General features: G+C 45.1%; 1 protein-coding gene across 1 annotated transcript; it reads right to left on the bottom strand.

Moving 5' to 3' along the window:
- Window positions 1-12,303: 12,303 nt before the first annotated feature.
- Window positions 12,304-15,565, bottom strand: IGFL2 (IGF like family member 2). Its single transcript, XM_043991069.1, has 4 exons — window positions 15,448-15,565; window positions 13,640-13,693; window positions 13,212-13,473; window positions 12,304-12,866 (listed from the first exon to the last, which is right to left on the bottom strand). Exons 1-4 carry the CDS (start codon window positions 15,470-15,472, stop codon window positions 12,863-12,865), a joined length of 345 nt encoding a protein of 114 aa, XP_043847004.1. The 5' UTR covers window positions 15,473-15,565; the 3' UTR covers window positions 12,304-12,862.
- Between the last annotated feature and the right edge of the window lie 227 nt (window positions 15,566-15,792).

Below are 15,792 nucleotides of genomic sequence, written 5' to 3'. Positions count from 1 at the left end.
ACAACATGTAGGGAGTCCTAATTTCTGGTCCCTTAAATCTTGAGGTTAGGGGACCCCAAGGAGACCTCTGGAGGCAACCTCAGAGTATTTCGGATATAGGAATGGGGGTCAGAGTAAAAGTGGAATAAAAGGGGAACCACCCCACCAGGTGGAAGAGATTTCCAGTGAGGGAAAGGGAAGTGGGGGCATTCCTGGGTACAGCTACTCCTGGAGCTAATAATCTCTGCTTCCTAGGACCCAGGCCCTACTTGAATGGGCTTATGGCTGAGGGAATCATGGGAGAGTTTTCATTCAATGTAGTTTAGCAAAATGGCAAAGGGCTGACTTCTGATCAACTCCAGGCCCCTCATCCTTGTGGGAAGAACTCCATATGCTCTGGGATTTCTTTGGGGGCTAATCTTTCAGAACCCTGATTATCTTTTCCTGTTTAAGTTAACAAATGATGAAACTTTGGATAGGGTGGAGTGGGGTGGGAGTATGCAGAGTAGTAATAATGTTGACAATAAATAATAATAGCCACAATGCCCAGGGTCACATGGTAAATGTCTCAGAGGCCTGATGCAAACTCAGGGCTTCCTGGCCCCAAGTACTGTGCTCCATTCCCTGTGCCATCTCCCTGCCTAGTGAAGGGGGAAAGGGTGGGGTGAAGTGCCCCAGTCCCCCTTGGATGTAGGATTAGTTTTGTGGTAGTGCTTGGCACCTGACTGAGTCTGGGAGGAATCCAGAGGGAGCAGAGACCCCAGCCCTACCCTATCCTGGGGATCACTGTTATTGTACAAGCCAGATCAATTACCTTGCTTGAGCCTCACAACATCTCTGTGACAGGTATTATTCATGTACCTTTAGAGATGAGGAAACGTGGCCAGCTAGGTGGCGCTGTAGTGGATAGAGCACCAGCCCTCAAGTCAGGAGGACCTGAGTTCAAATCTGGCCTCAGACCCTTGACACTTACTAGCTGTGTGACCCTGGGCAAGTCACTTAACCCCAACTGCCTCACCAAAAAAAATAGAGATGAGGAAACAGACACAGTGTCAGAAGCATGAATGAAACCCAGGAAGTTACCCTTTCCCTTTCCTGGTTTTTAGCTGAATTTATATGAGTTAGTCTGTAATGTGCTGGACCAATCTATTCTGTTTTGGGGTTTTTGTGGGGCAATGAGGGTTAAGTGACTTGTCCAGGGTCACACAGCTAGTAAGTGTCAAGGGTCTGAAGCTGAGTTTAAATTCAGGTCCTCCTGAAACCAGGGCTGGTGCTTTTTCTACTGTGCCACTTAGCTGCCCCAGGGATCAATCTATTCTGGAAGACCTGGGGCATCTTATGATCTTTAACTAGGAGGAGCTCAAGCTTTTGACAAATTAACAAATTCTGGCAATGAAAAAAAAAAATTTTAATTTAAAAAAATTTTTTAAAACCCAAATTCAGGGAATGATAAGGTACTCGTGGAGCTACAGGGGAAAGCCTTGGCCCTGTAGTTAGATACCTGGGTTAAAATCCCACCACCGATGCTCACTGCTTGTGTGGCTTTGGACAAGTCACTTCACCCACTCATCCTCAGTTTCCCTATCTGTTAAATGAGGGCATTGGATGAGATTATGCGGGAAGATCCCAAGGTTCCCTCCTCGGTACCAGAGTTAGGGATTGTTGGGTAAATTATTCCTCTAATTACCACCAGGAGGATCTTAAGGTTAGAGCTAGAAGAAATCTTAATTGTCATCTGGCCTAATTTCCTTGAAGTTGGGCAGCTAGGTGGTGCAGTGGTTAGAGTGCCAAGCCTGGATTCAGGAAGACTCAAATTCAAATCTGGCATCAGGTTTGAATGTATGACCCTGGGGAAGTCATTTCACCCTGTTTGCCTCCATTTCCTCTTCTGTAAAGTGAGTTGGAGAAGGAAATGGCAAACCACTCCAGGATCTTTGCCAAGAAAACCCCAAATGGGTCACAAAGAGTCAGACATGACTGAAAATGACTGAACAGCAGAAGCCATGAGTATCACAGTCGCATAGGGGATTTTCTACGATGTATGATTGGACTGATCCAATTATTCCACAGAAGAAGCACAAAAGTGTCCCAATATGGCCAACGTTATGGGCATGAGCTGACCTTAGACACTATTTATCAGCCACAATTTCACAGGATAGTTCCCCTCCATACTTTACTTTGGTGAACAGAGTTGAGCAAATATCCCTGTAAAACTCTTCACTGTTTCATATAATAGCTGGGCTGGTCCTGTCCACAACATGTCAGAGACTTACTGTAAAATATATTCTTTCAGGGAAGCAAGGTGGTACAGTGGATAAAGCACTGGCCCTGGATTCAGGAGGGAGGACCTGAGTTCAAATTCAGCCTCAGATACTTGACACTTACTAGCTGTGTGACCCTGGGCAAGTCACTTAACTCTCTTTGTCCTGGAAAAAAAATAAGAAAATATATTCTTTCTCTTACTGGAAAATTGCATAATTGCTAGAAGGATCTATAAAGACATTAACTTCTTTTTTTCTGAGAAGAGACAGAATTTTGTCCTGAATTCTGAAAGTGTCTGTTGAGGCCCAAAGGGATTATCCTGACTCGGTGAGAATTGCAGTCTGGGCTATATTTGGCCAATGAGTAGAGACAGGAGTGGGAGGCAGGGTAAGGAACATGAAAATCCATTGTAGCCCATGGTATTCCTTTTTTCATGACTAAACATAACACAAGAATAAATGAGAGCAGGGCAGCTAGGTGGCACAATGGATAGAGCACTGGCCCTGGATTCAGGAGGACCTGAGTTCAAATCCGGCCTCAGGCACTTAACCCTTACTAGCTGTGTGACCTTTGGCAAGTCACTTAATCCCAATTGCCTTGTAAAAAAACAAACAAAATAAAAAACAAACAAACAAACAAACAAACAAAACAAGAATAAATGAGAGCTCCATGGGGGAGCTAGGTGGTGCAGTGGATAAAGCACTGGCCCTGGATTCAGGAGGACCTGAGTTCAAATCTGGCCTCAGATACTTGCTGCTTACTAGCTGTGTGACCCTGGACAAGTCACTTAACCCTCATTACTCCACCAAAAAAAAAAAATGAGAACTCTATTATTTCGAGTGCAGGTTTCTGGGGACCTCAAAGGAGTTGGAGTGAGCCTGGGATGAGAGAGAAAGAGAAAAAAAAAAAACCCAGCTTATTCCCTGGTAGCCCTGATCCAGTCATATCATTAAGCCTCAATTTCCCTGGAGGGAAATGGTATCGTAGAAATATAGCTCACTTTGGAATCAGAAGATGTGGCTTCTGCCACTCACTACTGCTGTGATCACAGGCAAGTCCCCTAATCCCTCTGGGGCCTCAGTTTCCTCATCTGTAAATCAGTCATTTGTTAAGCACCTATTATATATCAGGCAACTATGATGAGCACTAGGGATACAATTTCTTAAGGGAAGACAGTCCTGCCCAGAAGTAGTTTGCCATGTAATGGGAGAAGACAACATGCAAAGGGAACTGAAAGGGATGGATGGTTTAATTCAAAGCTGAGCAACCAGGTGTGCTGACCTGGTTACCTTTGTAAAAATGGATGATTTTCTCTCCTCTCTACTCTGTACAAATGACAGCTTCTGAGGGTTTTCCCAGATCTAGCTCTATAGTCCAATGAAAGAAAATATATCAATCTCTTTGCAAACTTTAAAGCCCTGTTTAAATATTAGCTCTTGTCAGTAATTAAAATTCCCTATGATTGTATGAGCAGTAGGGATTGCTCCTCCCCTGTGGGTCCACAAGAGGGAGCTCTGTGCTCACTATCCCAGCCTTCCAAAGAGGATCTCAGCGGGGGTTGGGGCCACTGGATGTCGTTCAAGTAGAGAAAGGATCCCCAGAGTGTTTCCCGGGGGTTCCCTACCAGTGCAACGGCTCCAGTTCCCTCCCATCTCGGGTAATAGAGTTAACACAAGAAGTCTGAATCTGAAAACCCAGAGCAGGAGTCTTATTTTTACTTCTTCCCACCCTACTCCCAATAACAGGACTCAGCTTTTGCCAATCTCTTAACCAGGGTCAGGGAGGGGGAGTCTGTGGGTGAGAATGTATGTTTGTGTTTCCCTATCTGTATGTGGCTTTGCATAAGGAGACCTGGGTTCCAGTCTCAGTCATTACCCACTGTGTGATGTTAGCCAAGTTCTCTTTCTGAGCATCAGTTTCTCCATCTGTAAAAAGTGGTCCAGACTTGCCAGTTGGCACCTGTTTTTGCATCCTGCACAAGGTCAGGGTCCTCTGTATGGATCTGGGACCAAGAAGAGGTCCTGGTACAATCTTTTTTTTTTTTCCCCCGGGGCAAACGAGGGTTAAGTGACTTGCCCAGGGTCACACAGCTAGTAAGTATCAAGTGTCTGAGGCCGTATTTGAACTCAGGTCCTCCTGAATCCAGGGTCGGTGTTTTATCCATTGTGCCACCTAGCTGCCCCTTACAATCTCAATGCTCTTTAAGTTCCTGTGTGTTAGAATTATCTGAGACACATCCGTGGCCAGATGCTATACCCAATGTCTGCAGATCTGTCTGTTTCCCTATACTGGCCTGAACTGAAAATACAATTCTCTGGGTTTTTTTTCCTTAGATTTCCCAATCAGAACTTGATCTTGTACATTTTCTAGATCGTTGTGGAGGAGTTGTATTGGGGAACTCTACTGTACTGCTTCCTGATCCTTATCCATCTTAGCTCTTCCCACTAATCCAAGGTACCTTATTCAATTTTAATCACCTTTCCTGGGCAGTAAGGACACTCCCATCACAGCCAGGGATCTAAGTGGTGTCAGTCAGACAGCTATGCCCTTAGAGCTCAGAGAGTCTTAGGAAACAACAGATTGTTAAAGAATGCCTGGCATTGCATTTACAAATATCCACCTTCTTTCCCAGTTTTACATTCTGAAATTAGAATGCAATATGCTCCTAACCCACTCAGATCATCAGTACTCAGAACCGGGGTGGCTAGGTGGCACAGTGGATAAAGCACCAGCCCTGGATTCAGGAGGACCTGAGTTTAAATCAGACCTCAGACACTTGACACTTACCAGCTGTGTGACCCTGGACAAGTCACTTAACCCCATTGCCCCACAAAAAATAAAAAAATAAAAAATATACCAGTATTCAGAACCTCAGATATATCTATTCCTTTATAAAACGCAGCTAGTGATATCATTGTAAAGAATGTGGGATTATAAACTGTAATAATTGTCTGAGGTCGGATTTGAACTCAGGTACTCCTGACTCCAGGGCCAGTGCTCCATCCACTGTGCCACCTAGCTGCCCCATAACCCCCTTCTTTACATGTGTGTTATATCAAGCCCAGGAGCAAAGTTAGGAAGGATCTCCTTTGGCACAAACAGATAGGTCTTGTAGAAGAGTCAGGTTAAGAGAAGGTGAGGAAGAAATGAGATGAGGTAAGAACTGTTCTGCTTAAGGGAGTAAAAAAGAGAAAGACGACAGCCCTGGATATGGAGTCCGCCTAGGCTTCCTGTTTCTAAATTGCCTGAACATTTCCAGGACGTCTGTTGATCTTAACTCTGAGGGGAGGAAACCCTTGTGGACAAACTCATACAGTCTATATAGACAAAGATGACCTAGTTATTCCTGATTTAACTCTGTTTACCCTCCTGAACATATCTCTTCACTCACAACATTTTCACATATTGGGATGTCCCACATCCAGGTGAAAGGCCTGCAGTCAATTGTCTGGGGTTGTTCTTGGACAATCTCAGAATAACAATCAAAGCTGACATTTTTATAGCACCACAAGGTTTGCAAAGAGTTTCATCAACATTCTCATATTTCACAAACATTCTCATATCATCAAAACAACCTTGGGAGCTGGGGTATTGTTTTGTGGGGAGTTTTTTGTTTTGTTTTTGTGGGGCAATGGGGGTTAAGTGACTTGCCCAGGGTCACACAGCTAGTAAGTGTCAAGTGTCTGAGGCTGGATTTGAACTCAGATACTCCTGACTCCAGGGCCGGTGCTCTATCCACTGTACCACCTAGCTGCCCGAGGTATTGTTTTTATCCATATTTTATATATGAGGCAATGTGATAAATGATTATTTGTAATACATATCTTGGAAGTTCAGTCCGTTATGAGAAATGATTTGTGCAACCAACGTCTTGGAGATTCAATCCCTGACTTCCATTCCAAAGTCCTTCTTAATAAAATAAAGTCAACTCTCCCTGGCCCTGGTCACAGTTATCAACCTCTAGGAATCTCAATTAGATAAGACCAACCTCTCTAAATTCTCTTTACAGCTATAAAAAAAAAAAATTTGACCTTCGGAGGTGAAGGTTACCATTATGTCCTCTTTTTTTTTTTTTTTAATGTATGAGGTATTTTATTTTTTCCGTTACATGTAAAGATAGTTCTCAACTTTTGTTTATACAAGCTTTACAATTTCAGATTTGACTCCCTCCCTCCCCTCCCTCCCCCCCTCCCCTAGACAGCAGGTAATCTGATATAGGTTATATCTATATATCTCTATACATATACATATATATATATATACACACATATATATACACATAATAACATTAATCCTATTTCTGCATTAATCCTGTTACAAGAGAAAGAATCAGAGCAGTGATGCAAAACCTCAAAATAGAAAGAAAAAAAAAACCAACAGCACCCAAAACAAAAGAAATAATATGGTTCAATCAGCATCTATACTCCACAGTTCTTTCTTTCTTTTTTTTTTTCTTGGATTTGGAGATCCTCTTCTATCATGAGTTCCCTGGAACTCTTCTGTACGATTGCATTGGTGAGAAGAATCTAGTCCATCACAGTAGGTCAACACTCAATGTTGATGATACTGTGTACAATGTTCTTCTGGTTCTGCTCATCTCACTCATCATCAGCTCACGTAAGACCCTCCAGGTTTCTCTGAACTCCTCCTGCTCATCGTTTCTTATAGCACAATAGTATTCCATTGTATTCATATACCACAACTTGTCCAGCCATTCCCCAATGGATGGGCACCCCCTCAACTTCCAATTCCTTGCTACCACGTAAAGAGCAGCTATAAATATTTTTGTACATGTGGGTCCCTTTCCCCCTTCCATGATTTCTTTGGGCAAAAGACCTAAAAGTGGGATTGCTGGGTCAAAGGGTATGCACAGCTTTATCGCCCTTTGGGCATAATTCCAAATTGCTCTCCAGAATGGTTGGATCAGCTCACAGCTCCACCAACAATGCATTAGTGTTCCAATTTTCCCACAGCCTCTCCAACATTTATTATCTTCCTTTTTGTCATTTTAGCCAATCTGATAGGTGTCAGGTGGTACCTCAGAGTTGTTTTAATTTGCATCTCTCTAATCATTAGAGATTTAGAGCATTTTTTCATATGGGAATAGATAGCTTTGGTTTCTTCATCAGAAAACTGCCTGTTCATATCCTTTGACCATTTCTCAATTGGGGAATGACTTGGATTCTTATAAATTTGATTTAATTCCCTATATATTTTAGAGATGAGGCCTTTATCAGAAGCACTGGCCTCAAAAATTGTTTCCCAGCTTTCTGCCTCCCTTCCAATTTTGGATGCATTGCTTCTGTTTGTACAAAAGTTTTTTAATTTAATATAATCAAAATCATCCATTTTGCATTTTATAATATACTCTATCTCTTGTTTGGTCAAAAACTGTTTTCCTTTCCAAAGATCTGATAGGTACACTATTCCTTTCTCTCCTAATTTACCTATGGTATCACCTCTTATGTCTAAATCACCATTATGTCCTCTTAAGGAGGCAAACCTTTTGTTTAGACAGAAAGACCTCTCCTCCAATGAGGGGTTATTCAGCTTATTTGTTAGAAAGAACAAATTAGCTCATTATTAGCACAAATATATTAGCACAAGGTTGAGGGTGGTCAGGTATAATCTAGCCTCCCTTCGAATAAGTTGACCAATCAGATTTGATTGCTCTTCAATGGACTTCCTCATGCCCCCAAAACATATAAACCTGAAGAAGTGGCCAGGCTAGTGCCCTTTTCTTTCTTTCTTTTTTTTTTTAAACTATGAGAGGTTTAAAAAGCCATCTTTGGGGCAGCTAGGTGGCGCAGTGGATAGGGCACCGGCCCTGGATTCAGGCGGACCTGAGTTCAAAGCTGGCCTCAGACACTTGACACTTACTAGCTGTGTGACCCTGGGCAAGTCACTTAAACCCAATTGCCTCCCAAAAAAAGCCACCTTTGTCATCCTGTTACTGTTCATAATTAATAAACATAATTATAATTTACCCAGAATTTTGTCTCTCATGATTATCTTAGTCATCACAGGAAACTAAGGCTAAGAGGTTGTAGCTTGCCCAAAGTCATGTAACTAGTAAGTGTCAGAGCAAGGATTTGAATTCAGGTCTTCCTGACTTCCAAGTCCAGTACTTTATGCATGGCTCCATGAAACTGCTTCAGTTATAGTCAACTGATACAATGAGGCAAACTCACATGGATGTGGGGAAATGGTAGATGAGAGTCTTGTCCCCAGAGCATATTGGGCTTGATCTGCTTGATGCCAACCATCATGGAAAAGACTGGAGATCCTGCTCCTGGAAAGGCATGACAAGATATATTAGGCAGTAAAGACTCCAATGTGGATAACTCAGTTCTCTTTCTTTCCTGGGTGGTTTGAGTGAGGAAGATACACTGTAAGCACTGGGGAAGGGAGAGAGGTCTTGGATCTTATTGTCTCCACTCAGACCAACACGTAGCCTGTGAATATGGCTCTCTGATCTCTTTATGTTTGTTCCCTACTGCTCTTAAGTGAAGCAGGATCAGATTAGGTTGTAACCTTGTGGACTTTCAAAGGTTGTAAATGCTACATAAAGACAATACGAGAGAGTCACTTGGCTAGGTGACAGAAGTGTGGTTCAGATTTCTAGGAATCACCCAATTTATTATTTCACTACAGCAGAGGTAGCCTATTTCACATTCTAGACCCCATGGGAGGATGGGGGATGGGCTTCCATTCACACAGAACAAGGACCTAAGGGATTAAGCTTGTGCCTGGGTCCTGTGATGTTTAAAATCTAAATTGTGGTCGCTTTAAATTAGAAGCTTTAGCACCAGTCCTTGGGCATTAAACATTTATTAAAGCATACAAATATTCCCATGGAGTTCAGAAAGTTAAGAAAAAAACCTATTTAGCCTAGAGTTCCAACCTGGTCTGGTCTGGTCTGGTTCTTCCTCAAGTCCTCTGCCATAAGCCTGCTTCAATCACGAACTCTCTCCAGCAAACTGATTGTGGAAGCTTTTTATAGGTCTGGAACAGAGGCGGTCCTTACACACTGCTTCAAGCTGATTGGTTGGCATCATCCAAATCCATTGGTTCAGAAGGTGTTCTCAAGGTGTGATTACAATCCAGTTAACTTGAAGTAGGCTAATCAGCAGTCAATCACTGTCACTTGATTCAATCAGTCTAGATTAATCTCCAGGTGGGTCTGAGTATCTGCTAAATCCCATTATTTCATCACAGTCCCTTGCTGCCTTCTCTGCTTGGTGTTTCCTTTCCTGAGTAGATGACCTAGCATCAATTTGACTTTGGGACCTTTTGCCTTCCCCACCACTAGAGGGACCCAGGGGACAAAAATGAACTGCCAGGCCTTGACAACGCTGATTCCTCCTCATTAGCCAACCATTCATCCAAGAAGACTTAGCAGACTATAGAAAGTCTTCAGCTAGGGTTAAAAAAATTAACTTCCCATGTCAAAGGTAGAGGTGTCATAACTAGACATTAGAGAAAGATCTGGAAGTGTTAGTGGACTACAAGCTCCAAAGAGGTCAACAGAGTGAACTGGCAAGTAAAAAAAAAAATGTGATCTTGGGCTGTATTGGAGTTCAGAAGGAAGGAAATTAAGAGTGCTATTCAGCCCACAGCTGGAAAGACCTGATTAATTCTCAACTCTACACTTTAGGAAGGCAATGGGGAAGCTGGAGATGGGCCAGGGATGGGCAGCCAAGATGGTGGAGAGTCTCAGGATCATGCCATTTGCAGATCAAGGGAAATTAGAGGACCCTTGGCCTGTAGAGGAGGTGGTAGAGGGATGCAGCCTGGATTGCAAAGGCTGTCATGTGGAAGAGGGAATGGACCTTTTTTTTTCTGCTTCTCTTTTCCCTCTATAACATTTCCCTTGACGATCTTATCAACTCATCTTGATGTTGATAATTGTCAAAATCCAGCCTCAAACTCTCTGTTGACCCTCAGTCTTACATTCCCATTGTTGTTCTTCAAGTTATGTTTGGCTCTTAGTGATCCCGTTTGGGGTTTTCTTGGCAAAGATACTAGAGTGGTTTGCCATTTCCTTCTCCAGCTCATTTTACAGATGGGGAAACTGAGACAAACAGGGTGAAGTGACTTGCCCAGGGTCACATAGCTAGTAAGTGTTTTAGGTAAGATTTGAACCCAGGTCCTCCTGGTTCCAGGAAGGTCAATCTACCCACTGAGCCACCTAGCTGCTTCTTTATGTTTCTAATTGCCTATTATACATCTTGAATAAAGTGTCCCTTAGAAATCTTAAATTTAATAGTCCCCAAACTTAACTCAATATCTCTCTCCTTAAACCCTACCACCTTCTGAATTTCCCCTATTACTGCTAAGGGCTCCACTATCTTCCCAGTCATTCAGACTCACAGTGTAGGTCTCTCTCTCTCTCTCTCTCTCTCTCTCTTCTCCCCCCCCCCCGCCTCCCATCTTTTCAGTGTTCTTTTTTTTTGGGGGGGGGATGAGGCAATTGGGGTTAAGTGACTTGCCCAGGGTCATACAGCTAGTAAGTGTTAAGTGTCTGAGGCCACATTTGAACTCAGGTTCTCCTGAATCCAGGGCTGGTGCTCTATCCACTGCACCACCTAGCTGCCCCCTCCAGTCTTCTTTTACCTCACATCCCATGGAATGCTGTTGCTGTGCAGTAACACTGGCTCCCTTGATGTTCCTCCCACAAGACACTCTGTCTCTGGACTGTAGGTATTTTCTCTGGCTGTCCCTCATACTTGGGATTCTCTCCCTCCTCCTCTCCACCTTCTTCCTTGGCTTTCTTCAAGTCACACTTAAAACCCCACTTTCTACAGGAAACCCTTCCCCATGGTAATGCTCATGTCTCATCTCTGCTGATTATTTTCAATTTGTCCTATTCCTAGCTAACGAGCTATGCCCGTGGTTGTTTGCACCCTCCTGTCTTTTCCATTATAATGTGAGCTCCTTCAGATGAGGGACAACTTTTTTGTTTCTTTGTAGCCCCAGGATTTAGCATAGTGTCTGACACATAGTAGACCTTTAAATGTTATTGACTACTCGGCTTCTGGGAACAGCAGAGAGAGAGGGAGTGGCTGGTATTCCTAAAGAAGACTTCTCTTTTGTCCTTCCACTTCTGTGGCCTGCTTGGGAACACTACCAGCCCTTGGGACTTTGTCTTATCTAGGTAGAGTTTCCTGGCCATGCATCAGTGATTCAGCAAGTAAAGGTGTCTAGTCTTTTGGAGCAGGGTCCTTGGTAGCCTTGGACAAGTTCCTTCCCATTCCTGGGCCTCAGTTTCCCTGGAGGGAGGTGGTATGGAGCAGTAGAAGGGGAGATAGCTTTAGAGACAGTGGTCATGGGTTCGAATCTCATTTCTGTTCTTCTCTGCCTCTGAACCTCAGTTTTCTTGTCTGTAAAGGGGCTGAGCTAGACAACCTCTAAGGTGTTTCCCAAGCTCTAGATCTAGCAGAAAATGAGATGAGGTATTGAACACACTTGCAAATATGAAAGCCCTCTATGAATGTTAGTTCGTCTTGTCAACTCTTATTTCCAGTGACATTTCCCAAATCCCTTTCATTAGCCCTGAGTGACCAGGGACCGCACCTTCCCTCTGTGCCCACAAGGGGGAGCTCTGTGCTCACTTTCCATGGGCTAATGTTGTACCCAGGCTCTCAGCCAGGGTTTGTACTCAGGTAAGGAAGGGAAATCCTTTCCCACCGGTGGCTTGGCTCCAGTTCCTTCCGTCGTTGGCAACAAAGATGACACAAGAAGGCCAATTGGAAATCCCAAGGCAGTAGTTTTATTTCTTTCTACCTCCTACCCCTCAATAAGCCCCCTTCCCTCCCCGTCAAAGCAGAACCAACTGGTATCTGGGGTCTTCGGGCTCCTGGCTCCTCCATTCCTTCTCGTTGTGCGTATCCATTACTGCCTGGGGTCTCAGTCTTCACAGATCAATTTGCTACACCCCTCCCAAATCTAGGACTTGGCCTTTACTAAGCTGAGCCAGGGCCCAGAAGAAGAAACCAGGAAGGCCTGCAGGTGAGTATTGGTATTAGTTTCCACATCTGTATGTGTATTTAGGTAGCTCTGCGTAAGGAGATCTGGGCTATAATCCCAGTTTGGACCCATTGTGTGACCTTGGGCAAGTCCTGCTCCCTTTCTGGGCCTGTTTCCTGATCTGTAAAAAAGGGGCCAACACTGCACTATCTCCCTCACAAGACTATTTGTGAGAGGCTCCAGTGAAAGTGTAAAGGGAATGAGCAATATGGGTTTACATAAGGATGTGATTATTATTACTTATCAATATTCATATAATAAGAAGAAAGAGGGAGCCCAGCCCCCAGTGGATTTTGCATGACTGACAGTGGCTTTTCCAGCATAGACAGGAATGAGCGGGAGAGTGAGTATTCCTGAAGGCACACTTAGCCCACCCCAAGTGCTTATGCCCATGTCCAGCAAAGGCAGATCCACAATGCAGGAGAGCAGTGCAGCCAAGAGTCCCTGTCCAAGAGGCTTCTCCCTCCTCTCCCCCTGCCCCCCAAGGTCCCTCCACTGAAGAAACCCCAGGCATTGGGACAGCATCAAGTCCTTGGATCTCTTGAGGTCTGGGAAGTGTCTTTGGAGGTAGGAGGAGTCTTCCAGCCAACTTTCACCTAGAGAGAGAAATAGCATCATTGAGTTCAGATGTTAGAGTTGGGAGAAATCTCAGAACCTAGAACATGAAAAGTCAGAGCTGGGAGGACTCTGAGAGATCATTGGGTTTTCACCAATGAGGAAACTGAGGGAAGGGAAAGCTTTGCCCAGAATCCCACAGGGAGTCAGTGGGAGAACTGGCTCTAGAACCCAGATTTCAGGCTTCTCTGCCAGCTACATGTTCTACATAGCCAGCTATGACCCCAAGGGATGGAGTTCAGGTGTGTCCCCCTTCCAAGCCTCCCAAGCTCCTTGGTGTTCTGGGAGAGCAGACAAGAGACCCAAGAGTGAGAGAGGATCCTTACCTGATATCAACTCTTAATTGGAGCTTCTTATTTCCACAGTCAGTTCTCTCAGTACCTTCCCTGGTCTTATTAACCACAATGTACTTTTTCAGGACAGAGTCAGGGCAGCAACGCTCAGAGCAGGGGTCGTAGGTCAATTTAGGACCACAGAGCAGGGACAAGGACCGGACACTGCCATCCAGACAGCACTGATTCTCCTGAGGGTTGTAGGCCACGGCCCCACACATGCTCCAGGACTGGCACATGATCACTGTGGGGGTCACTGTGGGCAGATGAGTGATGCCAAACTATTAGCTCCAAAGGCTCAGGAAGAAAGGCTCCCAGAACCGCCCCAAAGCTTGCTCCCCTAGCTTTCCCTCCTCCCTCCTCCCATAGCTCTTTCTCTGTCCTCCATAACCCTCCTCCCTGCTTTGCCTGCCCTGCCTTACCGGGAGCACCTGCAGAGGACAAGATAGCCACAATGAAGATGGAGAAGGTGAGTGCTGAGGAGAAAGAGAGAGAGGAGGTGAGTCTGGGTCTTTGGATGGTGGAGGTTTGAGCCCAGGATGGAGACAGGATTGGGGCTGAAGTCTGGATTTCTAGCCTCTCTTGGAGGGTTAGGGTTGGAGTTCATTCAGGTTAGGTTTGAGATCAGGAGGCAGAAGGTATAGGCAATTGGAGACCTGTTGGGTGTCAGGGTTGGCTACATCAGGACACTGAGAGGAGGTAGCAGGGAAAAGGAGAAAGAGCCCTGGGCTGGGGAAATGGAGCCACAGGCTTGGAAGTCTGACTCATCCCCAGGAAAGTGCTTGCCTCTCTTTGAACCTCAGTTACCCCAATTGTAAAAGAACAAGAGGAAGGATGGTGGCACATGGTGGCACTCAGATGGTGGCACTAAGATCTTTTCATTACTATCCAAACTGGGAGGGTCCCACCCCTTCATTTTGTAAGAATGATGAAGCCCAGAGAGGGGGCTTGTCTGTCAGAGGACACACAGCTAGCAAGTGGCAGGACCCAAATTGAACCCCAAGACTTCAACTCCAGGGTACTTCCTGCTGAGCTCTCCTGCCTCCTGGTGTCTGGTGATTAGAAATGGTTGGGAGCTAGGACTGTTCTGGACCAGATGGTGGAGAGCCTGCAGTTTGCTAGATTCACAATTCTCTCAGGGTTAGCTGTAAATGGCAGCCTTGGCTTCTTAAGGTCAGGTTGAATTTGGGACTAAGCAGATCTGGGGCTGGGGTTCATAGCTCATCCTATACACAAATGCAGGTGCTTCTCTGTAAGCTCCAGATTTGGAATTTGGAAACCTAGGTTCATAGGCTAGTCCTTAGGGCTTTTCTTTTTAAATTTGGACAAAGGTATTAACTGCCATGGTCCTTCATTTCAAATGAGTAAGTTAGGGGTAGCTAGGTGGTGCAGTGGATAGAGCACAGGCCCTGGAGTCAGGAGTACCTGAGTTCAAATTCGGCCTCAGACACTTAACACTTACTAGCTGTGTGACCCTGGACAAGTCACTTAACCCCAATTGCCTTACTAAAACAAACAAACAAATAAACAATCAAATGAGTAAGTTAGAATAGATGACCTCTAAGGTTCCTCCCAGCTCTAAATCTATGAGCCTGTGAATTTGGAGATGATGGGATGAAGGTGCTCAGTATATAGGGTCCCTTCCTCTTTTGGTTCTCAAAAGGATTCTGTGAGAAAGCTTTTGGGGAGATCTGGGGTCAGAGTGAGATCAGAGTCTAAATCAGAAGGAGAGGTGGTGGAGGGTTTTGGATTAGGATCAGAGATAGCTTTAGGGTCAAAGGCAGGGTGTTGAGGTGAGAATCGGAGGGAGGGTTGGGCTCTAGTCCAATGGGAAGGGGAAAATAATGATTAGAATGTCAGTTGGGGGAGTGTCACCGGTTAACATACCCATAAGCGCTATCTGGTCAAACCCTCTGGTTTTACAAGTGAGGAGTTGAGCCCCAGCGAGATGGCAGGGACAGTATGCAGGTGTAATGGTCCAGGTTTGGGGTGAATTGGGAAGGCAACAAGGTACTCTTTGGGTTGGGGTTGGAATTGAGATGGGTGTTAGAGGTTGTAGGTCAGGGCTGAGGTTAGGGGCATGATAAGATTGGGATGACAGCTGGGAAGGAGCAAGGGTAGAATGAGAACAGGGGTTGGGACCCAAGTGAGGGTTGGTGAGCTGATGGGACCATAATGGGGCTTGGTTCCAGGGGCCCAGGAGGTGAAAGGGGCCCATGAGCCCTCTTACCCATGATGTAGTTGCCCGATGCCATGACTCCTGTTTGAGTAGGGTCCGGAGGACTTGGTGCCAGTGCCACAACTGCCAAGTGTCTGAGAGTTTGATAGCAAAGCCACTCTTACCTCTGGTCTTTTTATTGCTGTTGAAGGAAGATGACGTAAGAGCCCTCTCACTAGTAGAGACTAGTCAGGCCCCTGGGGCTAGGCAAAGAGTAGTGGAGGTGGGAAGAAGCTAGAAAGGGAAAGTAGAAAGAAGAGGAGGGGAAAGGAGGGAAGAGAGGATGGGGAAGGAGGGCAGGAGAGGGGAACAGAAGGGAGGGGAGAAGGGAAGAGAAAGGAGGGGAGAAGTAGGGGG

The sequence above is a fragment of the Dromiciops gliroides genome, chromosome 3 (genome assembly GCF_019393635.1).
Source record: "Dromiciops gliroides isolate mDroGli1 chromosome 3, mDroGli1.pri, whole genome shotgun sequence".
Taxonomy (NCBI): Eukaryota; Metazoa; Chordata; class Mammalia; order Microbiotheria; family Microbiotheriidae; genus Dromiciops; species Dromiciops gliroides.
The sequence above is the reverse complement of the archived record's forward strand: the minus strand, read 5'-3'. Positions and strand labels throughout refer to the sequence as shown.

Bases quoted from the DNA above. Each gene is read 5' to 3' on its own strand.
- IGFL2 (XM_043991069.1), bottom strand. From the start codon at position 15,472: ATGGCATCGGGCAACTACATCATGG. The intron at 13,694-15,447 runs GTAAGAGGGCTC...CTTTCTCCTCAG, and splicing joins ATCGGGCAACTACATCATGG to CACTCACCTTCTCCATCTTC. The intron at 13,474-13,639 runs GTAAGGCAGGGC...ATCTGCCCACAG, and splicing joins GTCCTCTGCAGGTGCTCCCG to TGACCCCCACAGTGATCATG.